We start from the raw sequence: 27,495 nt of genomic DNA, 5'->3' as shown, positions 1-27,495 counted from the left end.
GTGCCTCGAATTATTTATTTTCTGCACTAAAATTGAAAGTCAAGTAAACGCAATAAAATGTTAACTGATGAATTACTTTTAATTAGTTTATAATTTATAACTGCTGCAATTCCCAATCAGCTTCATTTCTGCCAATAAACCTTGAAATAATAAAACTGTACAATTATCAATAAATTACTGGAGCCCTGTAGGTATCTCTCTTATCCAGATATTTATAGACCTTTCTTCAAAAAATGAATTCACCCAGCTGTTTATACACAGTCCCTTACCCTATGAACCGACTGACCAAGCAACTTATGATTTTCAGTGACTTCATACTTGTTGTCTTTTCACTGTTTCTTCAATCCCAACAGCTGAGTGGAGCGGAGTGCACCTGCAGTTCCCTGTTATTAGTAAAGCCCTTTACGTGTCAAGGCTGGAATTCTTTGAGTCTGTTCACTCCAGCTGGGAACCTTGATGACCTGTTGCATCAGGCAAGCCGGTCAAATTGGGATTTCCGTTGATGTCCAGTCCACCCCAATTGTCTCTCCCCTACCAATAGTGGGTGAGAACCTGATTATGCAACACTTAAATTAATTCTCCTGTTATTAGCAGGCACAAAACCCAATTCAACGGATTCCTGCATTTTCTCCCCCCAGCCCCCACTAGCTGGAAGTCCCCCAGGGACCAATTACTACTGGTCCACAGAAGAGTAGTGCTAGCACTGTGGACTATGGGGAGCAGAGCAGAACTGCAGCCTCCAACTATGCTCCTGTGTCCCTCTGCTGCCAGGCTACAGAAGGGGTGGGTGGGGTCCCTCAAGAGATATGGGAGTTTGGGGGACTCGGACTGGGTGGTTAGGGCTTGATGTCCAGGATAATGGTCTAGTGGCTGCACTTGTTTTTGTTGCCTTGGAAAAAATGGTGTTTAGTCTTAGGATGGTGATTTCAGATCCACAGAATGGCATCTGGTGCCTGGCCCCTTTGAAGTGCTCTGATTGACAGGTTGGATCAATTACCTACTGGCCAGGAGTTTTCTTTCTTTTTCTTTCCCTTCACAACTGAACGCATCTTAAACGCTTTCTAGACATTGTGAATAGAAAAGAGGAACTGAAACCTCATGGCCAGTGGGAAATTGATCCAACTTGTCAATCAAAGGCAGAATGTTCATAAACATTGTGGATAGGAACAAAGGCAGGCACTCGAGATTCTTATGTTCTTATGAGATGCATTCAGCCATGGAGGGAAAGAAAAATAAACAAGCTCCTGGCTAGCGGGTAATTAATTCAACCTGTCAATCAAAGGCTAATTAAAGGTAATGAAGCATGATATTGATTTAACCCAAAGTGTTTCAAAGTTTTTGAGCTTTCAAGAAAGGCTCAGAGACCTGAAAAAATGCATGTTAAAAGAATGGGGCTGAGTGACCAGGTCTGGTGGAATGAGGAGGTCCGTGAGGCTTACTGGATTGTGCATGCAGTGAACTTTATGACCTGCTATGCAGCTGTCAATCAGAGCAGGTCAAAGGGCCAAGCTGCACCTAACGTTTATTCAGGATACAAAAGGGAATCCCCCAACTAAAACTGATGCCTCCTGTTAGTCTGAGGACTTAAAAAGATCTTCTCATATCTTGTGCTACTGAGAAGGAGGCAATCCCTTCTGCAAAATGGAGTGCTGCTGTGATTTTGAATGCTTCCAGGTGTCCATGGGGCATGGATATTAAAGTGACCACGGCACTTCAGGGGTTTCACAGTGCAGTCAGGAGTGAAGATTTTGAACTGAAATCAGCTTGAGAAAATCATGCTAAGAGTGATCTCCACCTCTCCCAGGGCTAGAAGGGGAAGTCCAGCCATGAGACATCCCCATCCCAGGGAAGAGTCCCATGATCAACCCCTTCCCTCCCAGCCCAAGTCCACCCAACCCCCAGGTCTCAAAAGTCCCTTCATCTGAAGCCTGGCAATGGCAGAAGAGCACATGGATGCTGCACATTTCCCTGCCCCCCATCCACTTGGAGTCCAAGGTCAAATAATCACTGCCAGGGTGCCGGGGTCAATGCAAGGTTGCCACCAGCAAGGTTGGGCCTGAAAACGGGCCTTATGGAGCAAGTCCTGGGGACCTCATCTCACAATGCTGAGGCTGAGGTGCATTTTAAAAATTGCGGCCTGATCTCCATAAAGCCAGCTGATTGGTGTATTTTGCAGCGTGCATAAATTTAAATGGTTAAGGTGGATAAATCCCATTTGACAGGTGCTGCTAATGCCAGCAGAAAACTATGTTGTGGGGAGCACTTATAGTACCGACAGGAGAATTGCACTCCAAAGATTTTAAACCCTTTTAGCCAGCACAGAATTGAGCTCTGAATTTTATGCTTCTGATACAGGCTTTAATAAATGCATACGTAAAGATCTGTTTTCAGGAGATCATTCAGTGTTTGATAATGTTATGGAGCTGATATCGTCACATGTGATAGTGTCAGCTACAATTACTTCTTCTTATTAGGCACTGTTGGAGGATGCTGGACGCTGTCGACACAAAATGCAGACTGCTTCCACTCTGATCAGCGGGCTGGCCGGTGAAAAGGAACGATGGACCAAACAGAGTAAGGAATTCTCAGCACAGACCAAACGTCTTGTGGGTAAGAACTAATTTCACTTAGAGCTGAAATATGCTTTGTACTGGTGCAGCTTGTGCTTTCTGCCCTTTCTAGAAGTATATTACATTCAGAAGCCCAGTGCCTTAGGCCTCCGCTGCATGACTGGACAGCATAAAAAAAATGTTGAATCAATATTCAGACTATCTCAAAATGTAATTTATAGTATATACTGGAAAAATTCTAAATCTGATGAATTATGAAATTGGACAGTCTGGATAACTAATGCTTTGCAAGATTAATCAATATTGGGAATTCTATCAATATGCAGCAGTTTTTATTTTAATAACAATAAAATAAGTTCTAGATGAAATTTAGTTGTACATCATCAGTGTACATCTCAAAGAAGATTAATGGTGCATTCTCACTGCAGATTTAGTACCCATTCAGCTTTGCATTGGAATTAAATCTTTTGAATTTGTTGTTTTCATCCATTGTCATCGACACCATTAGTCATTTTGAGGCTGGATGCGATGTGTCCGAAGATGACTGATCAGACCAATTCGGGCACGGAATGTCCTGGCACATATTGGACAGACTTGTGTAAGCACTGTAGTTGTTGCACTGGTGGCTCTGGTCTTGTGCAGCTTGCGCTTAAGTTGGGCTTCTGCAATATACCTTGCTTAATAAGCTCCACAGCCTTTGTGGATGAGGCAGTGCCAGGTAGGGCAGTTTTGTGCCAATGTTTCCCAGGTGGTCGTGTCTATGTCAAGCGACTTCAGGGAGGCCTTGAGTGTGTCTTTGAAATGTTTCTTCTCCCCTCCATGCAAGCGTCTTCCGGCCGAGAGTTCCCCAAAAAGGAGCTGCTTGGGTATGCGCTCATATGGCATACGGATGACATGACCTGCCCACCGGGTCTGCGCTCTTATCAGCAGTGTGTGGACTCATGGTAGACTTGCTCTAGAGAGAACTTCAGTGTCTGGTACTTTGTTCTGCCATCTGATGCGTAATATTCTGCGAAGATAAATCATATGGAAATGATTGAGCCGTCATGCATGCCTTCGATACACAGTCCACGTTTTACAGGCATACAGGAGGGTAGTGAGTACTGCAGTGCTGTAGACCTTTTGAATTTAAATCAAGTGTGAACGTCTGAATTGTCTTGGGAATAAAGTGAGATTCCATGGGCAGAATTTTCCCATCTTGCCCATGGTAGGTTTTGTGACAGGCGGATCCTCACCAATGTGAAAACAGTTCGCCGTTCTTCCGATGGTGGGTTGATGGTGATTCAGGTATCACAGTGGACTGTGACAAGTATGCCATCTCATAATGCTCATTAAACATCCTTCTCACTGGAATTACGTGTTGCCTTCCAATTTTGCACCATACCAGCGGGAATACATGTCGGTCTCAATTACGTTTGAAAAATGTGACATGCAGTACTCAGGCTTCACTTTGCTTGTGATCTTCAGGTGGGTGCAACATTCACAGCCTACCTGTCACAGTGCTGTGTCGGTCTTTTTGCAATGCCAGTGGAACATTACACTGCTAGGGTTGGTTTGTACCTGGTGGTGTCTCCATATTCCTAAAGGACGTCATTGTGCAACTGTACTCAGGGCTGAGGATATTGGACACAAAAGGGGCAAAGGAATAAGAAGGCATTGCAAGGGATTGGATGGGTGTGAGAATGAGGTCAGTTAGAGTGGACAGCGAGGAGTGGAAAGCTGGAGCAGACAAGGGAAACTAAAATGCTGACAAGCAAGAGGGTGGATGGACCATCACATGTATGATTGGGTGGGGTTGCACACAGACTCCAGAATAGAAGAGTAGAGTGAGATGTGTTAGTGTGGCACACTGAGAATCATGAAACAAGGGGGCAGGATGGGGTGGGAAGGAAGACACTGTATTGGTAGTGAAAGTCCTTTTGTCTAGAGCCAGCAGATCGGAGTCAGAGTAGAGGTATTCACAGTCAGGAGTGAGAGAGTAGAGTCGGTCCTTAGGCATATAGGTGACTATAAAGGAGGAGCTGGTGCTGCATTTATGGTCCCATGACTTCACATGCTTTCCACAATTAACATGCATAATAAGCAAAAGGGCATCCAAACATTAATTGTGAGCAACTTACTGTTACTTATTATATCAGGTGTGAGATTGGAGTGCTGAGCTAGGTTAGGTCATGCATGCCATTCAAACCTTCTCCAATGACTGTGGGATTCAGATGTTAAACCTCAGCAATGGCATCTTGGTCACCTCAATGTATCTATTAGTGCCTGAGATATGTGGCTGCATCACCAACAAGGCTAGTAGGGCAGAAGCCACTAGACACCGTTACAATTGCTTTTGATTCAAGGTTGCGAGGTACACTTTTATCCATTATTCATTAATGCAATCAATCTATTATTTTGGAGAGGAGGCAAAAACAGTAAAGGATCTATAACTCAATGCTGCCTCCTTGAGGTTTCTAATCAAATGGAAGAGGAGTAGAAGGGACAGGAGACACCACTGTTCTTGGGGGAGGTCCTACCTGAAGTCTAGGGTGCAAGGAAGCCACAGCAAGAACATGGGGATAAGAAGGACAGATCTGGACCTCTGAGGCAATTCGCTAGACCAGTAGTCTACTGAAGAGGATTTTTCTTTACAGATGAATGAATGACAATGCTGCACACACCTACGCTTGTCCCAGGCTCAGTTGGATTACATTTGCCACGTTCTTTGGGAGGAATTAACGTCCTTAGGAGTTTTCCCCTCTCAGTGATCTTGAAGGACACCGTCACACTCAATTCCTTTTCTATGGATTGTGCTAGGATTCATAGTGGACCAGTGCCACATCTTGCAGTCTGCCACACAATGATGTACCAAGAAAGTCACAGATGCCCTCTTCAACAAGGCAATATATTGGGTTTACACTTGACTGAGATAGCCAGCCTGTGAGATTCAATGGGTTTGTAGCTACCTCAGACTTCCCAAGATCATAGGGTGTAATGAATTACACCAGTGTGGCTTTGAGTGCGCTATGGTAATGTCTAAAACTATAAAGGGTTTCATTAAATCAATGTTCAACTGGTGTGCAATTGTCAAAACTCACAATGCCAGATAACCTGGGAGTTACTATTACTCCTGGTCACTCCCAGGTACCTCACATATTCAAAGGGCCCGAGCAACTGTCTATCCATTGGAAGGGTGGCTCATGACATCCATGTGCTGGCCTCAGATGAAAGTTATTACACAGCTCACGGGTCCACATTGGCCCTATTGGCATTTTGAAGATGCGTTTCTGTTGTTTGGACCATTCAGGTGGGGCTCTGTGCACTCCAGACAGGGTCTCCCGCATCATTGTTGTTTCCTTTACAACCTAGCGTTACAAAGGGAGATCCTTTGCCTGAGAGAGAAATGGAGGAGGATGAGAGCACCTCTGAAGATGAAGAGCAGGAAATAAGAGGATTCGTATATTAATAATCACAATGCCTTCAGTTGACCAAGCTGTTCATGTAAACATCAATGCATTCACAAAAGTGAAATACTTATAGTGTAGTTGCACACCAGTGACCCAAAAGTAAATTCTGTATTCCTTGGTTTACCTAACCTACTGCTATGCCTAGGTGCAGCCCCAACATCCATGTCAAAGGTTGAGGCAGCCTGCTCACTATTATGTCCTGATGCCTGTGAAGATCTTGGTGGATGTCCTGTGGTAGCTCATGGCCTGGAGAGTCCAGTCTTGATAAGGATCTCCTGCTGATGGGCAGATGCACTCTCCTTGGTCTGAGTTGAGGGAGTGGATAGGATCATAGACGGAGGGGTTTCTGAGTGGCTGGACACTCTTAATGTGTCCTGAGTGGAAACCCTTGGGTGTCCTACTGATGGTCATCCTCCCTGTTGGTGCCCAAAGGCTACGACTTGACTTCTTGAGGAGCAGGGGCACCTAGAGGGAGATCAAGGCACCCCGCTGCACTCAATGGAGTTTAGAAGGCTGAGGGGAGATCTTATAGAGACGTATAAGATAATGAAGGGGCTAGACAGGGTAGAAGCAGAGAGATTATTTCCAGTTAGAATGGAAACAAGAACTAGAGAGCACAGCCTCAAAATAAGGGGGAGTCAATTTAAAACAGAGTTGTGGGGGAACTTCTTCTCCCAGAGGGTAGTGAATCTTTGGAATTCTCTGCCCATTGAAGCAGTGGAGGTGACCTCGTTAAATGTGTTTAAGTTACAGATAGATAGATTTTTGACCAATAAGGGAATTAAGGGTTATAGGAAGCAGGCGGGTAAGTGGAACTGAACCACTATCAGATCAGCCATAATCTTATTGAATAGTGGGACAGGCTCGAGGGGCTAGATAGCCTACTCCTGCTCCTTATATTCTTATGCTCCCCATCGCTGAGATATTGTAGGTGTCTACCAGCATGTGAGGCCGTAGAGTCCAGGATTGCATGCAAATCAAGCGAAAGCTGTTGGACCTGGTCTCCATGTTGGTCACCAACCTTTGACCTTGGAGCACTGGCATATCAGAGCCATGACATTGAACTGAATGCTGGTGTACTCCTCCACCTTTCCCTCCCGTCTGCTGAGTGACTGCCACATCTCTGCCTGATTTTCACCTGCCTGTCAAAGGCTCCCTCAACCTTTAATGGAGAAATATTGGAGCATTGGTGGTCACCTTCCAAAATTATTTTGACTTTAGAGCAGTTCCTACAGATTAGAGGGTGACAAATGGAAATTCACTATTTAAAAAGGGAGGGAGAGTAAAAAGGGAGAATAACAGAGCAGTTAGCCTGACTTCAGTAGTGAGGAAGATGCTAGAGTCGGTTGTAAATGACATGATAATTGAATATTTGGAAAGCATTAATGGGAGTGGACAATGCCAGCATGGATTTAGGAAAGACAAATCATTCCTCTCTTTGTTCAAATTTTCTGTGCATTTTCTATATTATAACAGTTAATGTACTGTGAAAGTACTTCATTGGCTTTCAATCACTTTTGAACATCCTGAAATAATGAAAGATAATAAATGAATGCAAGTCCTTTTTGCTCTTTGGTGCTGATCTTTCGTTGGGTCCCATTACCCCAGTTCCCAGCACATTCACATAATCTGTTACTTCTCTCAGAAAAACAGAAGAACTCTGAAGCTGTTAATGTAGTTTGACACATTAAGCAAAGAGGCTGGATTGCTAATGCTTTTCTGTTTTTGGTTTTGCTGTTCCAGGTGACGTATTATTGGCCACCGCCTTTTTGTCATATTCTGGGCCCTTTAACCAAGAGTTCCGTAATTTGCTGCAGAGAGATTGGGAGAAAGAAATGAAAACTCGTAAGATTCCCTTTGCCAGTAATTTGAACCTTACAGAAATGCTTATTGACATCCCCACAATTGGTGAATGGAACTTACAAGGCTTACCAAACGATGAGTTGTCCATCCAGAATGGAATCATTGTTACCAAAGCAGCTCGATACCCCTTGCTGATTGATCCACAAAACCAGGGCAAGATATGGATAAAAAGTAAAGAGGTTGAGAATGAACTTCAGGTATTTTAGTGTTCTTTCTCTTTAGTCTGAGAACAGTTTGTTTATGACATGTGTTTTATGTATTTATATCATTGAAAATTTTGCATCTGATTCCTGATGAATATGTGTACTGTGTGGATCAGGTTGTAGAGTCATAGAGGTTTACATTGAGGTTGGAAACATGCCCTTCGGCCCAACTTGTCCATGCTGTCCAGTTTTTTCCACTAAGCTAATTCTAATTGCCCACATTTGGCCCATATCCCTCTATACCCATCTTACCCATGTAACTGTCTAAATGCTTTTTAAAAGATAAAATTGTACCCGCCTCTATTGCTGCCTCTGGCAGCTCGTTCCAGACACATCACCCTCTCAGCGAAAAACCTGCCCCTCTAGACTCTTTTGCATCTTTCCCCTCTCACCTTAAACCTTAAGGTCTTTGGATTCTCCTTTGCCTTACATGCCAAAGCAATCACATACCATTTTTGCCCTCTTGATTTCTCTCTTTACCCTGACAACCTCGATACTCTTCAAGGGATCCAGCTGCTTTTGCATGTCATATGTCTCCTATGGTATGCAATGGATTCTACACATTGAGATATAACACATGGCTTCTTTCTTGCTGGATAGCCAATAGTTGCAGAAATATCATGACAAATTGAGGGTGAATAGGTAAGCCATTGGAAGTTTGAACTTGTAACTTTAAGAGACTGGTATGGAGCTTTATTCCACGGGTAGATGCAGAAGAATGGAGATAGGTTACGGTGACATTGTTCACCTGTATTTGCGCAACATCACATCTCATTCACTTCATTATTTTTATTTCATTATGTTTTAGTCTAACTAATTTATATCATGTAATTCAGTGTATCTTGGCTACTAAGGTAACCAAATGCATTGGCAAAAGTCTTTCAGTGGGTTTATGACGTTAAAGTCATGAAGACCCAGTCCCCTGAAAGCTGTCAAAGTTCACAATACTATAATGTTGTGTTCTGAAATTCAAGTATATGAAAATGATGGAACAAGTATTTCAATTTCTGTATTAATCAGACTAATAAAGAAATTAAGTTTAAGAACATTGGGCTAACTTTCTTCTTCCAGGACTTGGGTTTTTGCATCACCTGAACACAGCCTTACATGAGAATTTTGCAGGCAGGATTTTGGAAGAGCTTCTGATTTTCTGCCTGTTCAAAGAGCAAAGAACCATACAGCACAGGAACAGGTCCTCCGGCCCACCGAGCTTGCGCTGATTCCTAATCCTTATTTACCCACTAATTAATGCTCATACATGGTTACTATCCCTCTTTCACCACCAATTCTTGTGCCTATCAAGATACGACTTGAACATTGCCAAAGTGCCTTCTTTCACCACCTTCACTGGCACCCACACCCTTTGTGTGCAAAACCTTCCCCCCATGTCATCCCTAAACTTTCACCCTCTCACATTGAATCTGTGCCCTCTCGTAGCTGACCTTTCCCGCATGGGAAAAAGCCTCTGTCTCTCTACCCTATTTATGCCTCTCATAATTTTGTAGACCTTTGTCAGGTCATCCCTCAGTCTCTGTCTTTCCAGTAAAAACAAACTGAGTTTATCCAATCTTTCCTCACACCTAAAACTCTCCTGACCAGGCATCATCCTGGTAAACCTTCTTTACACCCTCTCCAAAGCATCTTTGTCCTTCGGGTAGTGTAGCGACCAGAACTGCGTGCTATATTTAAAATGTGACCTAACCAAAATTCTATATGGCTGTAACATAACTTGCCAACACTTATACTCAATGCCCTGGCTAACAAACGCAAGCATGACTCTTAACCACTTATCCACCTATGTTGCCATTTTCAGGGAACTGTACACCTAGAGCCCTCTTTATGTCAATGCTCTAAGGGTTCTGACACTTATTGTATAATTTGCACACAAATTTGATCTTCCAAAATGCATCATCTTGCATTTGTCCTGATTAAACTCCATCTGCCATTTCTCTGCCCAAGCCTGCAATCTACCTATATCCTGTTGTTTCTTTAGACAATCTTAGTCACTATCTGTAACTCCGCCAATTTTTGTTTCATCTGCAAACTTACTAATCAGACCTCTTAGTTTTCCTCCAGATCATTTATATGTTACAAACAACAAAGGTCCCAGCACTGATCCCTGTGGAACACCACTAGTTACTGACTTTCAGCAACATTTCCAGATGCAGCATAGAAAGCATTCTTTCTGGTTGTGTCATAGCTTGGTATGGCTCCTGCTCTGCCCAAGACCGCAAGAAACTATAAAACATAGTGAATGTAGCCCAATCTATCACGCAAACCAGTCTCCCATCCATTGACTTTTCTACACTTGCCGCTGCCTCGACAAAGCAGCCAACATAATTAAGGACTCCACACACTCTGGATATTCTCTCTTCCATCTTCTTCCATTGGAAAAAAGATACCAAAGTCTGAGGTCACAAGATCAGTTTCTTCCCTGCTGCCGTCACACTTTTGAATGGACTTACCTAGCATTAAGTTGATCTTTCTCTACATCCCAGCTATGACTCTGTCATTTTTTTCCTCAATGAACAGAATGCCTTGTGACAATAATAAAATCAAATCTCCATTCTGAAAACCACCCTTCCACTGCTACTCTCTGTCTTCTATGACCAAGCAAGTCTATATCCATCCAGCCATCACATCCCAGATCCCACGAGACTTTACCTTTTCTATCAGCCTGCCATGAGGGACTTTGTCAAATGCCATACTAATGTCCATTTGCTTCCAAATGTGAATAAATCCTGTTGCTCAGTATCTCTCAAACAGCTTCCCACCACTGATGTCATTCATTTACATGGACAGAAAATTTCATAGATTCCTATACAGTTATGTCATTCACCCTAAACAATTTCTCTTATTGCAATCAATAGCTCCAGTACAACCAAGTACAAGAATATTCTTCCCCTGCACTTGTAGCAGTAAGAAAATGATGCACGTACTCAACCAATCAGCAGCATCTGCAAATCGTTTGATGTTTTCATTAAGCCACTTCAGTTTTGATGCAAGGTTTCCAATTGAAATTTTAACCTGTCAACTCCATATATTTCCAGCATTTTCTATTTTTATTTCAGATTTCTATCAATTGTGAATTTCGTTTAATTCTTCAGATTGTACTGTGGCGCTCATACACTGCAATTTTTGTAGCACTTCTTATAGTACATGTTGGTTCTGTGCTGTTGCATAATATCATTATAGTGCCTTTCTTGTTCTGAAAACTACAATTTGGATGCATTTGATCATAGCTAAAGTGGGAGTGTTTGGTGCAGACATTAAATATCACATAATGAAGTGTTGCAATCTGCACTATTGACAGTCCTTCCCTTTACTGAGTACATAAATTCACCAACCTTTTCATCAAAAAAGTTCTAAAGCATTTTAGAGGAAGAATTTACCATTCCCCCGTGATTATATTGTTGTACGTGATTGTAGCATGGCCTAGTGAACGTGTCCATTTAGTTAATATTTCAAATGCAACATACACCGTAACTGTAGGTTAACAATGAATGCATGGAAATTTGTTACAGTGTATTGGTTATGTAAAATGGAGAAAACTAAATTAAAATGTATGCAGTGTGATTTAACACACCTTTTCATATCATATTTCCAGATCACTTCCCTAAATCACAAATACTTTAGAAGCCACCTAGAGGATGGCCTGTCTCTTGGTAGGCCATTGCTTATTGAAGATGTAGGAGAAGAACTGGACCCAGCACTGGACAACGTCTTAGAGAAAAATTTCATCAAAACAGGTTTCATGTACAAGGTAAAGTAATAGTGATCATGAAGCACATTAAAATTTAGGTAGATCCAAAATCCTGGCAAAAAATTTGAAGTCAGATTTGAGTTTTTCACTCAGGCCAACATTACTGTCTGAACAGCGTTTGGATTTTTGTGATAGATAGCAAAAGTATTTATATTCTTGTACGTTCTTCCAGGTGTCCGCTCTCAGAAGCTCTTCACATGCACTTTTGCATGTGACTTTAGAAGATGCAACATCTGCCCAGTTAAAGCCTCCCAAACTAGTATCCAGGATCCAAAATACTCCCCAAGTATGTAACATGCAAGGAGGCTACAGGGGAAGCTGGTGCTATCTGAAGAACCTAGCAGTAATTATTTTAATGGCATGGCTACATTGGCATATCATTCCGTTGCTTCCCACCTAGTCAACTGGACAGCCTGGCCTTCAATGTTCTCACTAAGCTGTGCAATAATCTAACAGGCAACTTGGCAGGACTTGTTTTATAATAACCTATTTGGCCAGCTGTGCAAAAAATTTAAAGGGACCACAAATGACAAAAGGAATACACACAGCAACTATATTTTAAAGGAATCACTGATGTTCACTGGAAAACTACTGACAAGAGATTAGTTTGGGAAAGGAATATCAACTCCAGGCCATGATAATGAGGGTTGGGACAAATGTGTCAGTTAAGATGTCTGGGATGAGACTGCCAATTAGAAGGGATTGAGAGGGTTGGGGGCACCCAGGATCAGGAAGGCTGACCATCAGGGCTGGGGGAGGCCAGAGGCTTTCTTGAGAGATCTTGGGGCATTTCTTCAATCCTGCTTTAAAAAAGCTGTTAACTTGAGGAGTCATCATCCTTATCATGGATTAGCTGCAGAAAATGCCAATGGGGTAGGTGGGATGGGTACATGTTCAGTAGTATGGCAAAGTCTCAGACATGACGAGCTGTACTGTGGTTGGGTGTGTTGTGAAAGATTAGCAGTACCGAGAGTGCTGCATTGTTAAAATGCTGTTGTTGAGCTGAGAAAGTTTGCAAAATTTGCCTGTTCAGGTGGATGTAAAGCATTATGTAAAGCAAGGAGGTTCTCCCTGTGACTTATTCAGCATTTATCCCTCAATCGACAATATCAAAAACAGATTATCTGATCATTTCTCTCAGTGCTGTTTGTGGGTTCAGGCAGTGTGCATATTACATGCTGTATTTGCTTATTAACTTATAATAATTACACTTCAGTAATGATTCATTGGCTGTAGATCACATTGGAACATCTGAGAATGTGAGCGAACACCACACCACCCCCCCCCTCCCCAACTTCTAGCCTTCTGATTGGCTGGCAGCCCTTGGTAGGCATGTCATTCAGCCCCAGGGCCTTGATCCCAAGGTAGGCCCGGATCTGGCGTTGTGAGTGCCTAATTGGCAAGTGGTTTGGTGGGCCTTCCTGAGCGGAGGCTGTGCAAGTCTCTCTCCAGCTGGCAGGCAAGACCATGCCAGTGTCTCAGAAAGATTCCACCCAATGCCATTGTTGCTGAAATATTTTTTATTAGTAGACAGGAGGAGAAAAATTATAGCAATCTGACCATAAACCTCTCATACCCCTTTGATTCACTCATTCTCTTTCAAGCTTTGAGGACTACAATTTAGAAAGCTAAATGAAATATAAAGCCTAAAGGCTTAACACACTTACTAAGTGGTTTTTAATAGCACCTGTGTCAGTATTCCCTCTAAGATGGTATTTAATGATAATTAAATGAAATTTGAGGACTGGAATTTGACATATCTGAAACTGTGAATTTAAATTGATTGCATTTTAATCTAGGTAAAATATCCAAAGTTAGAAATTTCTGAATGAGGAGTAATCTAAATGAGAGTCATTCAGAAGATTTAAAATATATGTATAACATTAGCTAGGTTTTCAAATCTATTGCTACACAACCAATATTATTAAGCACTTTTAAAATTAAGTTGTCAGTCTTGTAGTGAAGTAATTTATTTTTAAGTAACGTGTGCTTACTCACTAAAGCCTACACCTTTTCTTTATAATGTTGAATTAAAATGTGACCAAATGTGATTTTGCGAACATTAATGTATCATTTGCTTCATTGTAATCTTTGAAACTTTTACTACAAAAGATGCAAAAGCAAATTGTCTTAATGGTGCGATTATAGCACACCTTTTCTATAGAGCAGAAAGTTGCATTTAGAACAGAACATAAGAAATAGGAGCAGGAGTAGGTCATCTAGCCCTTCGAGCCTGCCCCGCCATTCAATAAGATCATGGCTGATCTGTCGTGGCTCAGTTCCACATCCCCGTCCTCTCCCCATAACCCTTAATCCCCTCTCTTATCAAAAACCCATCAACCCGCGTCTTAAAAATATTTAACGAGGCAGCCTCCACCACCTCAACGGGCAGAGAATTCCAGAGATTCACCACCCTTTGAGTGAAGAAGTTCCTCCTCAACTCCGTTCTAAACCGCCCCCCCTTTATCTTGAGGCTGTGCTCCCTAGTCCTACTGTCCTTTCTGAGCGGGAAGAGTCTCTCCACTTCTATCCTATCCATCCCATTCATCATCTTATACGTCTCAATGAGATCTCCCCTCATTCTTCTAAACTCTAACGAGTACAGGCCTAGTTTATTCAGCCTCTCCTCACAGCTCAACCCCCTCAACTCCGGCATCATCCTAGTAAACCTCCTCTGCACTCCCTCCAAGGCCAAAATATCCTTGCGTAAGTACGGCACCCAAAACTACTGCAGTTACCTTTTGTTTCCTTGTTTTCTATTCTTTCAATCTTACATGTTTTGAGTAAGAATAAATAAAAGCTAAAAGTGAGTCATATTGCTGGCCTAATTAAAGCATTTATTAAAGCCATTTATCCCATATACATAAACATTAAGACAATAATTGGATGTTCTTCCTGAGCTAATTTTCTTTATGAATATCATTGTTTTGGATAATGGTCAGGTACGGGCAGCACAGTAGCACAGTGGTTAGCACTGCTGCTTCACAGCTCCAGGAACCTGGGTTCGATTCCCGGCTCGGGTCACTGTCTGTGCGGAGTTTGCACATTCTCCTCGTGTCTGCATCGGTTTCCTCCAGGTGCTCCGGTTTCCTCCCACGGTCCAAAGATGTGTGGGTTAGGTTGATTGGCCATGCTAAAATTGCCCCTTAGTGTCCTGGGATGTGTAAGTTAGAGGGATTAGCAGGTAAATGTGTAGGGATATGGGGATAGGGCCTGGGTGGGATTGTGGTCAGTGCAGACATGATGGGCCGAATGGCCTGTTTCTGCATTGTAGGGTTCTATGTTCTATTTTCTTCGCAATGGCAGCAAAGAGTGGAAGAAAACATGTAGGGTGGCCTACCATCCAATTGCTGCCTTGACCACAAATAATTGATCCCACCCTTGCAATAGCCACTGTTGACTGCTCTTTCTCCACCTGTGACATACACACAGTGGGAAGGATAGTGCTTGAATTACTAAGTGGTTTCCTTCTCTGCTTCACTTACTAATGCTTCCTGGAGCCATCTTTGAAAAAGTGGCAGTGTAACCTTATTCCTCTGAGAAGACAGACAGAATCTTGCAGCTTCTTTTTCTGTCCTGATTCCCTTGTTGTGCAGGCTTTGGTTTCTGCCAACATAAGAACATAAGAAATAGGAGCAGGAGTAGGCCATCTAGCCCTTTGAGCCTGCCCCGCCATTCAATAAGATCATGGCTGATCTGTCATGGCTCAGTTCCACATTCCCGCCCTCTCCCCATAACCCTTAATCCCCTTGCTTATCAAAAACCCATCAACCCGCGTCTTAAAAATATTTAGCCATATTTAGAAACAAACAAGTTATTCAGGGCCTCAGCCATTTCCCCATCCCCTACCACTAAGTCCCCCCTCTCATCCTCTAAGGGTCCAACGTTCACCCTAGCCAGCCTCTTCCTTATTATGTATTTATAAAAACTCTTGCTATCCTTTTTCATATTAAGTGCTAGCCCAGCTTCATAGTTTATCCTACCCTTCTTTATCAATTTCTTTGTCATTCTTTGTTGACATTTAAACCTCTCCCAATCCTCTTCTCGCCCACTACTCTTAGCTACTCTAAACGCATCTGCTTTTAATTTAACACTTTCCTTCACCTCCTTCGTTATCCACGGCTGATTACCTCTCCTCTTCCGATCCTTTTTAACCATCGGAATAAATTTCTGCTGAGCACCAAGAAAGATCTCCTTAAAGATCCTCCACTGTTCCTCAACAGACCTACCTTCCAACGCACTCCCCCAATCAACATTCGCCAATTCCTCTCTCATCCTACCATACTCCCCTCTGTTCAAACAAAGGACACATGTCCGGGAGCCCACTTTCTCCTCTTCCATCTGCATCAGAAACTCCACCATACAATGATCACTCTTCCCAAGAGGATCCTTCACCACAAGGTCCCTAATTCTACCCGCCTCATTACATAACACCAGATCCAAGATAGCTCGCTCCCTCGTTGGCTCCAACACACACTGTTCAAGGAAACTATCCCGGCAGCATTCCAAGAACTCCTCCTCAAGCCCACCGTGTCCAACGTGGGTCGACCAATCAATATGTAGATTGAAATCCCCCATAATTACCGCCGTTCCATTCCTGCACGCCGCACTTATTTGCTCCTGCGTGGCCAGTGGAAGGGAAATTCAGGTTCCCATTTTGTTGTCCATCACCTCATTTTCAGTGCACTCATTGGGCAACAAATTAGAGGGATCCTTTTTGAAAGATGCCACAATAGCCTGTTCCCAAACCTCTGTCAAGAAGAGGGTCTGTGGGAGTCTTGGGTATAGCTTGAAAACATGGCATGCTTACACCTGAAGAATTAGCATTCTGTTTCCCAGGTATGAGAACAGAAAAATTGGCAGAGGACCTACTGATCACCAGACTGAAAACCCAAATCTTTCCTTGTTATGTAGTCCAAATCTTTCTCTTAAAACTTATTTATTAATGAAAACTCTCTCATCAGGTGAAAGTAGGTGATAAAGAGGTTGATGTAATGAATGGATTCAGACTCTACATCACCACTAAGCTTCCCAACCCAGCATACACACCTGAGATTAGTGCTCGAACCTCCATCATTGACTTTACCGTCACTATGAAAGGTCTGGAGGACCAGTTACTTGGGAGAGTCATTCTGACTGAAAAACAGGTATGTTTGTTCTATTTAACCTGTGGATCTTGGATAACTGTGTTTCATCATTTACCATTAGTAGTGTATTATCTATGCATTTTTGCATGTTTTTAATCTTAAAAACATGCGGCAGGATATTCTGGCAGTGCTTGCCACAAAACCGGAAAATCACATCCGAGATCAACAGAACTTTGCATTGTCCGCCCCTCGCCCACTACAATTTTCATGGGATGATAAAATTGCCATTGAGATGATCAAGATACAAGTATATGATGGTTGTGAAAGAGCTTATTTCCTTTGCTTTCAAAGCTTTGTAGAACTACAAATACAAGACCAACCTTCAAAAATGAAAACCAGCTTTGCCCTTGCATTAGTTCATCTGCCGCTGAAATCTCACCCATGCCTTTATTACCTCCAGGAATTATTATTCTGATGCATTCATGCCTGACTCTCAAATTCTACCTACAGTAAACTGGAGGTCATCCAAAATTCTGTTGTCCATACCCTGACTCACACCAAGCCCCGTTCATCCATCACCCCTGTCCTCACTGACCTACGTTGGTCTTGACCCCAGATTTTTCCAAAATATCTGTGTTCCTCTAAGTCAGGCCTCTTGAACATCCTTAAAATAAGTGCTCCATCACTGGTGACCATTCATTTAGTTACCTAACCCCCAAGCTCTGAATTTTTTTTCTTAAATCACTCAAATTTTCTATTTTTTCCCTCCTTAGATCGCTTCTTAAAAGCTACTTCTTCAACCAAGCTTTTGGCCAACTGCCCTAATGCCTCCTCTGTGGCCTGATGTCAAATCTTGTTCTACAACATCCTGTGAAGTTCCTTGGAGTGTTTCACACATCAGTAATTAGATAGAGAGACACTGCTTCTTTAATAGATGGGTCATACAGAGGACAGAGATTTAGATGATTTTAAAAAAAGAAGTCTATATGAGAAAACTTTTTTATTTATAGAGCAAGTGGTTAGGTTCTGGAATGCATTGCCTGGAATAGTGGAGGAGGCTATGTGTGAATGAGGACTGGGTCTTTGTTGGGCATTGTGAAAATAAACAGTTGTCCTTCCTTTTGTGTTAAACCTACAAGAAAGCTTGTTTTGTGTCTGTGGAAGTATATAGTCATGGAGTTCTCACATGTGTATACACACACATGCACGCACGCAGTATCTAAAGATGTAACATGCACTTAGATTATTACATGTCCCAAAAGTTAATATTATTGTAGTTTTTCAAGAAAATCATCAGGCCTGGAAATTCTGTCTTGGTTCACAAAGGGAAATGGAGGTTGAAGTTCTTTGGCGATGAACTACCAGTGGTATAATCCAGGCGACAATAGATTTCTGGTTTTGACCATCTTAGTCAAATACTTATTTATGAAAAATTAGAAGTATTAAAACCACTTCTGTGTAACTTTTCCCACTCTAACCTCAAGGGACTCTTGACTACACCCGACATCCCCATTACACCCACCCTTACCCTCTGACCTCTTAATTCTCCCCACATTGACGAACTGACAACCTGACTTCGCACCATCGACCAATTAATTCCCCCCATCCTACCAAACAAAGATGCAGCTGACCTTTTTCTTAGTTTCTCAAAGTGGCTGGGATCTTTGAATTTACCTGCTTTACAGTAGCAAGTGTTGTAAAAAGGGATTATGACCCCTTTTATCCCAATGCTGCCTGAAGGCCCTTGGAACGCACTGCACTGTTCTTGCCCAGCCCAAATTGGAAGGTTGGACGAGAAATGTCCATCTCCATTCCAGTGTAAGTAAAAAGGAGTGGCAATTGGGTTGTTATTGTCACTCCAGAAGTTCCATATTTCCTGTTGCCTTTTAAACAGTAAGATGTCTTCCTCACATGTTAATAGGCATAAAATGAGTCCACCATCTCCAAAAAGAGAGAATCAAACCTTTTCCCCTGTCTGTGTGGTGCTGGTATGGAGGGAGTTCTAAAGTTTTGATGCAGCAGTGATGAATGGTTGGCATAGTGATTTAAGAAATATTCTAATAAAGACGATAAGCTTTGCATAACATTTCCAGGAAGATTAAATTGCAAGTTCACTCGGTGATCCGAAAGTAGTCTTAAAAAAAATTGCAGGTTACCTAACGCTGCCATCTCAACTTTGCATTCATGATTCACTACATTGTCTCTGTCACACACCATAGTATTTCTTGCATTTTTGGATTGTCTCTGCAATCCTATGGCTTTTAAACAGTTACGCTGCACAGTTAACAGACAGTGACAATTTCCAACAAGAAAGAAATCTAGCACTCAACCCTTGACATTCAGTGGTATTACCATCACTGACTCCTCCACTATCAACATCCTAGAGGTTACCGTTGACCAGAAACTGAACTAGCCATGTAAATACTTTGGCAAGTTTAGAGATTAGGAATCCTTCAGCAAGTAATTCCCCTCCTGAATTCCAGAAGCCTGTCTAAAATGTACAAGGCACAAGTAATGTGATAGAATACTCTACATTTGCCTGGATGAGTGCATATTTAGGTTGATTGGCCATGCTATTGACCCTAGTGTCAGAGGGATTAGCAGGGTAAATGTGTGGGGTTATGGGAATAGGGCCTGGATGGGATTGTGGTTGGTACAGACTTGATAGGTTGATTTGCCTCCTTCTGTACTGTAGGGATTCTATGAATGACTCCCTTCACCACATTTGCAAAATAGCAACAGTGTGTACCATCTACAAGATGCAGTATCCCACCAAGCATCCTTAGACAGCACCTTCCAAATCCACAACCAATACCATCTCGAAGGACAAAGACAGCAGATACATAGGAACAACACCACCTGGAAATTCCCCTCCAAGTCACTCACCATCCTGATTTGGAAATATATTACTATTCCTTCAATGTCGCTGGGTCCCAGAACTCCCTCCATAACATTACTGAAAGTTTTCCCAAAACAAAGAAGGCAAGCTCACCATCACCTTCCCAAGAGCAATTAGGGACGGGCGATGAATGCTGGCCTAGCTAGTGAAGCCAAAAAATGAATTTTTAATAAACTTCAAATATTCAACCAGATACTTTAAATACTTGGGGTCAAATTTCATATTTTCCCCAAAATGGGTAAGATATCAGCAGGTTAATTGCTCTCTGTGTCACTTTGTGCATCCTGTGCTATATTCAACATCAAGCCCCATTTTAATAGAAGTGGTGGGTTGAGGACATCTGTGGGGTCTCTTGAAGCAGTTCACCAGCTGTGGCCTAATGAATACCTGCAAGCTCTGACATCGAGTCAATCACATGCTGGGAAGTGAGATTTTTAGAACCATGTTTAGAATCCTTACAATGCAGAGGGAGGCCATTCAGCCCAGCATTCTATCCAGGTCCACCTAACCTACACATGTTTGGACACAAAAGGAGCAATTTAGCACGGCCAATCCCCTTAACCTGTACATCTTTAAACTGTGGGAGGAAACCAGAGTACCCGGAGAAAAACCACACATACGGGAGAATCTGCAAACTCCACAAGTCAAGACCCAAGGCCAGAATCAAACCCGAGTCCCTAGCAGTGTGAGGCAACAGTGCTAACCACTGTGCCACCATGCTGCATTTTGGTTGGCAATGTTGAACATCTAGTTTTATTTCTCACTTAAAACTCACACGTGTACAAAATAAGTTTGCAGACTCAACCATCTTGATAATGAGTGAACACAATTCCAGGGAGAAAGGAATCATCATATGCAAGCCCTCATGCATCTATCTTGCTCCTCTGAGTAGAACACATGATGCAACAGATGAAGAGTAGTTCAATTACTATGGTTGAAGTTGCATCCTATTAGGCAATGGAGTGAATCTCAGTTTCTTAACAATACATTGTACTTCCTTAGGAATTCTTTCAAATTATAATCACGTAAGTGAGTGATAAACTGTTGTTTCAAATAAATTTTTTGTATGATCTGTGGAAAATAGGAACTGGAAAAGGAGCGAACAGATTTAATGGAGGATGTAACATCAAATGAAAGGAAGATGAAAGAGTTGGAAGACAATCTGCTATACCGTCTGACAAGCACAAAGGGCTCCCTTGTAGAGGATGAAAGCCTTATTACTGTTCTGAGCAATACAAAAAAGACAGCTGAGGAAGTCACACAGAAACTGCACATAGCTGCTGAAACAGAAGTACAGATTAATGCTGCCCGCGAAGAGTACAGACCAGGTGAGGGTACGTTTATTACAAGTGGAGTGAAATACTGCGCCAGATTTATTTCTCTTTATTTGGCAACCATTTGTACCAAGTGTGAACCATTTGTAAGACTTGTCCTTGCCCACAGGCTCCATTGCATGGACGTTCTTGTCAGCTAACTGTCCAAAAAGCACAGCATCCTCTAAGAAGCAGCTGGGGTCTGTGTAAACAAGGCCAAGTAACTGTGTACCTTTTAAATCGAAGAGCTTGAAGGATCATTCATGGGCTATGCCGAATCTAAAGCAGGAAACATCTGTTAGAATATTTCATTCAATATCAAATAGGGTATAGAAAACAAAAGGAAGATTGGATTAAGAAAGGGTGACAGATTATGTTTCTTAAAATCTCCAACAACTTTAAAATCTGAGAGACTATCACTCCAAATTTGTAAAAGTTCATGTATAGCAGAAAAGTGATTTACCACATTTTAAAAGGGTACCTACAGGGACAAACCCTAATCATTCAATGTATTTGAATGGTGGGCCCAATGGCAAAATGCCATTTTTGGGAAACTTATGGAGGAACAATGCTTCTCGGATGTTTCTAGAATTCTAGTTTTTGACCGCATTTGAATGGTTACCAAAGTTGATATTGCATATCCATGGTAAGCACTACAATTGTCCTAACAGCAAATCCAACCCAGTTATCTGAAGGCAAATTTAAGTTCTTTATGTTTACATTATTGAAATCTTGTCCAAAGCACCTCAAATTGTCTTCGTTAAGAATTGGATTCCTACTGGAGCTTTCATATCTACTAAACTTATGAATTCTATAACACATTTTGTAAAGCATTCCAGGAAGATATTTTGGGACATTGCAGTTAATGCATTCAACTTTCAGGTACAAATTAATGATTTTTTTGCTTTGGTTCTCACTTCTTCCATTAACTCCAAAGGCTTTTGTGACTTGCTTTTTTTCCTGTCCCATACATGTTTGTCATGCTGCTCAACCCAGCTCAGATAATTTATTTGTCACCAAAGCTACTTCATAACCTTGGCCACAGCCTCTTCCTCTTTGTCTGTAGAAACTAATATAAAAAGAACTCACATTTATATAGTATAACATGGTAAAATATCCCAAGCTGCTTAATAACTGAATGTCAAGGCTGGCTGGTCAGAAGGACCACCTCAATTCAGTATATGTGTTAGGCTCTCACCAACCTCTTTGCCTCCTCACTATTCCACTACTTCAAAGGCTCAACAGACGGCTGGACTATCATCAATATAAAGCTCACAGAGGAAAGAAACATGTATTAACATCTGAATATTGTTGAATACAGAATAGCATTTCTACACTTCTACAACACTGTCAATTTTCTAAGCAGAGCCACATCATTACTCACTGCATTTGAAACACATTCAATCTATCATACGCCCTTGTATTATGAAATGGGAAGTTGTCAACACCTTTTGACCTTACCAGTTAAAAAGTTTCCGATTCCAGATCAGGTTTCCCCTCTGGTTCATGACTCCTCTGAGGCGTCACCAGTGGGTCTTCTGACAAACCAGGCCCCCCTCCCTGGAAATAGCGGGGGCTCTAAAATACCCACTCTCCAAATAAGAGTAGTCAAAAGGGACGATATTTGCTGTAACACCTAAATCCAGTCCCTTCACATTTACTTTCCCACTGAGCTTTTAATCATCAGTAAGCTTGGATGCATTACCCCGATCTCTTAATTTATGTCATTCACTTAAGTTGTAAATAACTGAGGTATCAGAAGTGATCCTTTTGACACCCCACTAGTAAAACCTGAAAATAACTCTTTGTTTCTACCTCTATGTTTTCTGCTCTTTAACTAATCCTTTATTCCTGCTAATATATTACCCCCCTCCAAATTAGCAGCACTTTAATAATTATTATTTCAAAAAGAATTTGATAATGTTATAAATGCAAGAATCCATTGTCAAGGAAGTCATAGTAAACATTTAATAATGTATAATTCGACAGAGTCAACATGGTTTTAAAGAAGGGAATTTGTGTTGGACAACTCCAAGAGTGGTTTTGAGTGTGTAACTAGCAGGATAGATAAAGGAGAATCAGTTGAAGTATTTATCAAGGAATAAGAGGACCTTGTAACAAGGGTCATGTAATAATAACAGGATTTATAACTTTCATACAGACTGGACAAATCAAATTGGCAAAAGTAGTTTGAAGGATGGGTTCATGGGATGCATTTGAGACAGTTCCACACTTTCCTGTCACTGACCACTAACCAAATTTGTAGATTTCCTAACCTTAGGGGTGTGATCACTTCCTAGTATTCAGGTAACTCCACCACTCCCTCAGTTGCCCTGCAATGTCTGCACCTCAGATGCAAGCTTGACAACTATTAAGTTGAAAAAACAGAAAATACCAGATTTACTCCACAGGTCTAGAATCTGTGGAGAGAGAAATGTTGATGACTGTTTTTCATGTCATCGTGAAAATGAATAATTAATTTCATTTATTGATTGCAGGAGCTTTTTGTGCTTAAATTTCGTTTATACATTTGCTTACATATCAGTTATCAGTACTTTGAAAGTAATATTTCTGTATAAATACAAGTCACTCCTTTGCTGAAGATTAACAAAATATAATTTGTTCATAATTTCAAGAATAATTATTATCTGGGTGTTTTTGGAGGAACTTTGGACAATACAGAGCTGAAAATCCACAAGGGGCTTAACTGGCTTAAGTTAAAGTTCACTGAATCAGGGAAGCAATTAATTTAAAAAGAAATGTCATGCATCTGTCTGCTACGTTTGATCATTAAAATTGTTGGCCCAGGGAGGGCATTACCCTGCCTCTGAATGGCTTCTCTTTTAAAGAGATGGAATGTAAACTTTTTTTGTAAATTACCTTTTTGCTATATACCATCAAGTGGGGATCAAATCTGCTAATCTGCTGGCCAGTGTTCTTGATTTTGTTGGCACACCAGCCACTGCCGATGCACCATGCTTTTGTTAGATCAAGAACCTTCAAGCATTGCAAACCCCTCATCCCGCACTTTTCTTCTCTCGCATCAGTGATCTTGTTGAGGTAGGTAGAGGGGCTGCACCCGTAAGGCCATTGCCTGAACAGCCCTGGTTCGAAACTAAGTTTTGTAGTTACTGTAGAATGCATTGGAAAGGCCATGGATATGATTGTTTTTATTTTATTGTTTTATCATAGTTGCAACCAGAGGAAGTATCCTGTACTTTTTGATCACTGAGATGAGCATGGTGAACGTTATGTATCAAACCTCTCTCCGCCAGTTCCTGGGGCTTTTTGACTTGTCATTAGCCAGGTAATCTCTATGAACGGGTTTTTTGTGATGTAGTACGCTAAATTTTACACTGCGGTATATTTTCCTCTGTGTAAGACTGAAGAAAATCATCTTTCCAAATGCTATTAGTTAATAATCGCTATTTACAGGAAAATTTATTCAATTTTGCACACATACAAAATCTCAGTGACTTTACAAATTAGCATATTGCTTCTAGTTACATGAAGATATAAACATATGAACTAGAAGCCGAAGACACAGGCACAGTGGTTAGAACTGCTGCTTCATAGTGCCAGGGACCTGGGTTCGATTCCGGCCTTGGGGCATTGTCTGTGTGGAATTTGCATGTTCGTCCCATGTTTACATGTATTTCGTCTAGGTGCTCCAGTTTCCTCCCACTGTCCAAAGATGTACAAGTTTGGTGGATTAGTCTTGGTGGCACAAGGTTATGGGGCTAGGGTGGAGAGCAGGGCCTGGGTGGGATGCTTTCAGAGAATCGGTGCACACTCAACGAGCTGAATGGCCTCTTCCTGCACTGTAAGGATTCTATGGCTCTATGAAGTAGGGCACTCAGTCCATCGAGTCTGATCTGTCATTCAATAAGATCATGGCTAATCTGATTATGGCCTCAACTCCATTTTCCACCTAACCTGATGATCTTGGACTCACTTAGTAGTCAAGAATCTAATTAAAATTATTCATTGACCTATTCTCCACCAGTCTTTTAGGAGGAGAGTTAATGACCCTCAGAAAAATAATTCTTCTCATCTCTCTTAAATAGGAGACCCCTTGTTTTTAAACTGTGCCCCCTCGCTGTAGTTAAAACAAAACTCATGTAATCTTGAAAGTGCATACATATTTCAAAACTGTCAATTAAAAAGCTGTCTGAAGCAATCCTGATCCCAATAATTGTTATGGATAAAAGATTAAAGGCCTGATTTTACCGTTTTAATTCTAAGTGCTAGGTGGACTTGAATCTGGGAGTGTTTCAGATCCGACTTTTAGACCTGTTCTCTGGCACCCTCTCACATGCTTTGTCTGAGAAGAAAAGATCAGCAATTCTGAATAGCGCTGCAGAAGCCTATGGGCAGGGATTAACACGCCCGAAACGCTGCAGCTCCAATCAGAACCTTCAACTGCGCATGCACAGCAAAAGAAAATTGAAAAACACACTGCTGCCAGACTGGATAATGCCTCCCCCTGGCCTCCACAGATATCACCCCACCCCCACAACATAAGTGACCCTGTTAATTCCTTTCCCTGTCCCCCTTCCCCCCAACCGATTGCACGCAGAGTGTCAGCAGTCCCCTATTCCTCCCCCCAACCAATGGCACACAGAGTGGCAGTGGAACCCCCCCTCACCAGAAAGCCATCTGTCATGCCTCCCTCCTCTCCCACATGAGAGCCATCCGACCCACTTCCCTCCCCCCACCACCACAGAGCCATCTGATAACCCACCACCACCACTGATCTGAGTCAGAGAGCCTCTGGAAGCTGTGAACATACGTCCTGAGAAGCTGGAGCATCTGAATCAGACCTTTCTGGACCATGTCTGTTTCGCGCCAAATCTGGAGGGGCGAATGCTGTGATAAAGGGGGAAGAGCCGCTAAGTTTGGGCGTGCAGCCCATTAAGTCAATTAAATGCATGCAAATACATTAAATTGACATTGTGCCCATTTTGGATGTGGTGCCGATGGCAACCATTTTAGACCCTTGGTAAAGGGGGAATGGGCACGGAAGTGGTCACAGATCGCGTACTCGCCTCACACTCAACTTTACCAAGTTTTCACACATGAAAACGGACGCAACTTGATGGTAAAATTGGGCCTTAAAATACACTATTTTATGGAAGTCTGAAAATTACTCAGAATACTGTTACAAACAGGAAAGTGTTAATGTTAACTTCCTTTCTGCACTGTGTTAATAGAAATGTTTACTAATGTTCCCTCTATGTTGCAATCCAAAACATTCTGCACAGTGCAACAAACAGGCCACACAACACCAATGTTCCCTTTAAGATCTTTGGATGCGCGGCTGTGAAGCAATTTTCATGGGACTACACAGTGCAACAAAGCGACCATGCACGAGGAAGAAAAATATAGGGAACTTTGGTGTTCTTCCATTTATTTTCAAATCTATTAATGTTGCCATTAGAATAGCAGAGGGAGGAACCTAAACAGCACCATTAACATTTCTCACTTTTTATGGTCTCTTACGTTTCAACAAACAATACGCCTCTCCACCATTTGGGTTTCATGTAGAGTGTTTGGCTATATAAAACAGAACTTGTTCATTATAGGTGTGACAGCGTCTGTGGAGAGAGATCAGAGCTAACATTTAAAGACTTGAAATATTAGCTCTGTTCTTTCACCACAGATGCTGTCACAGCTGCTGAAATGTTCCAGCATTTTCAGTTTTTGTTTCAGATTCCAACATCTGCAGTAATTTGCTTTTAACTTGTTCATCATTGCCTAGATGTGGTGAATAGCACGGATGTGCACTCAAGCCCCAAGATGAACTATTGATTGTTGGTATTGTTATGGACAGGAGGGGGTTTCAGTTTAAACAGCCCTGATTTCTCTTCTCGCCAATCGATAAATAAAGGTCTTTTAATTTTGATTTTTCACCCTGGATAAGCAGTGACGCATTTCCTCAGTTTTAGTGTGATTCAATTTCTATTAATGACTAAAGTTTGTGAATTCAGGCATGAATCACACTTTGCCTCAAGTTTTTCTCCAAGTGGCATTTGAATTTTTCTCAAACGAAAAAAATGGGTGGAATTCTCTTCCGTTTTCACACTCATTCAACACTTAGAATTATTTTGATAAGATCACCCCCATGGCCTACATTTTGCACAAGTCAGGAGTATAATGGGATAATCTCTATTTGCTTGGATGAATGCCATTATTCTTAAGAACTTGACACCATCCAGGACAAAGTAGCCTATTTGATTGGCATCCTATGCACCACCCTCAATGTTCACTCCCTCCATTTCTGAGCACAGTGTGAACAGTGTATAATCTACAAGATGCACTGCAGCAACTCATCAAGGCTTCTTTGAC

The 27,495-nt window shown here is 41.8% G+C and overlaps 1 protein-coding gene across 1 annotated transcript in view; it reads left to right on the top strand.

Annotated features, from left to right (window-relative positions):
• dnah5 (dynein, axonemal, heavy chain 5) overlaps positions 1-27,495 on the top strand; it is a 350,257-nt gene that overhangs the window by 261,134 nt on the left and 61,628 nt on the right. The window contains exons 62-67 of the mRNA XM_080205374.1: positions 2,475-2,610; positions 7,763-8,079; positions 11,693-11,848; positions 16,813-16,995; positions 20,919-21,162; positions 24,340-24,454. Of these exons, the coding sequence (XP_080061500.1) occupies positions 2,475-2,610; positions 7,763-8,079; positions 11,693-11,848; positions 16,813-16,995; positions 20,919-21,162; positions 24,340-24,454 (1,151 nt within the window). The remainder of the gene's footprint in view (positions 1-2,474; positions 2,611-7,762; positions 8,080-11,692; positions 11,849-16,812; positions 16,996-20,918; positions 21,163-24,339; positions 24,455-27,495) is intronic.

The sequence above is a fragment of the Carcharhinus amblyrhynchos genome, chromosome 2 (genome assembly GCF_965287045.1).
Source record: "Carcharhinus amblyrhynchos chromosome 2, sCarAmb.v2.hapA, whole genome shotgun sequence".
NCBI lineage: Eukaryota > Metazoa > Chordata > Chondrichthyes > Carcharhiniformes > Carcharhinidae > Carcharhinus > Carcharhinus amblyrhynchos.
Note: the sequence above shows the minus strand (reverse complement) of the source record. Positions and strands in the feature narration are given on the sequence as shown.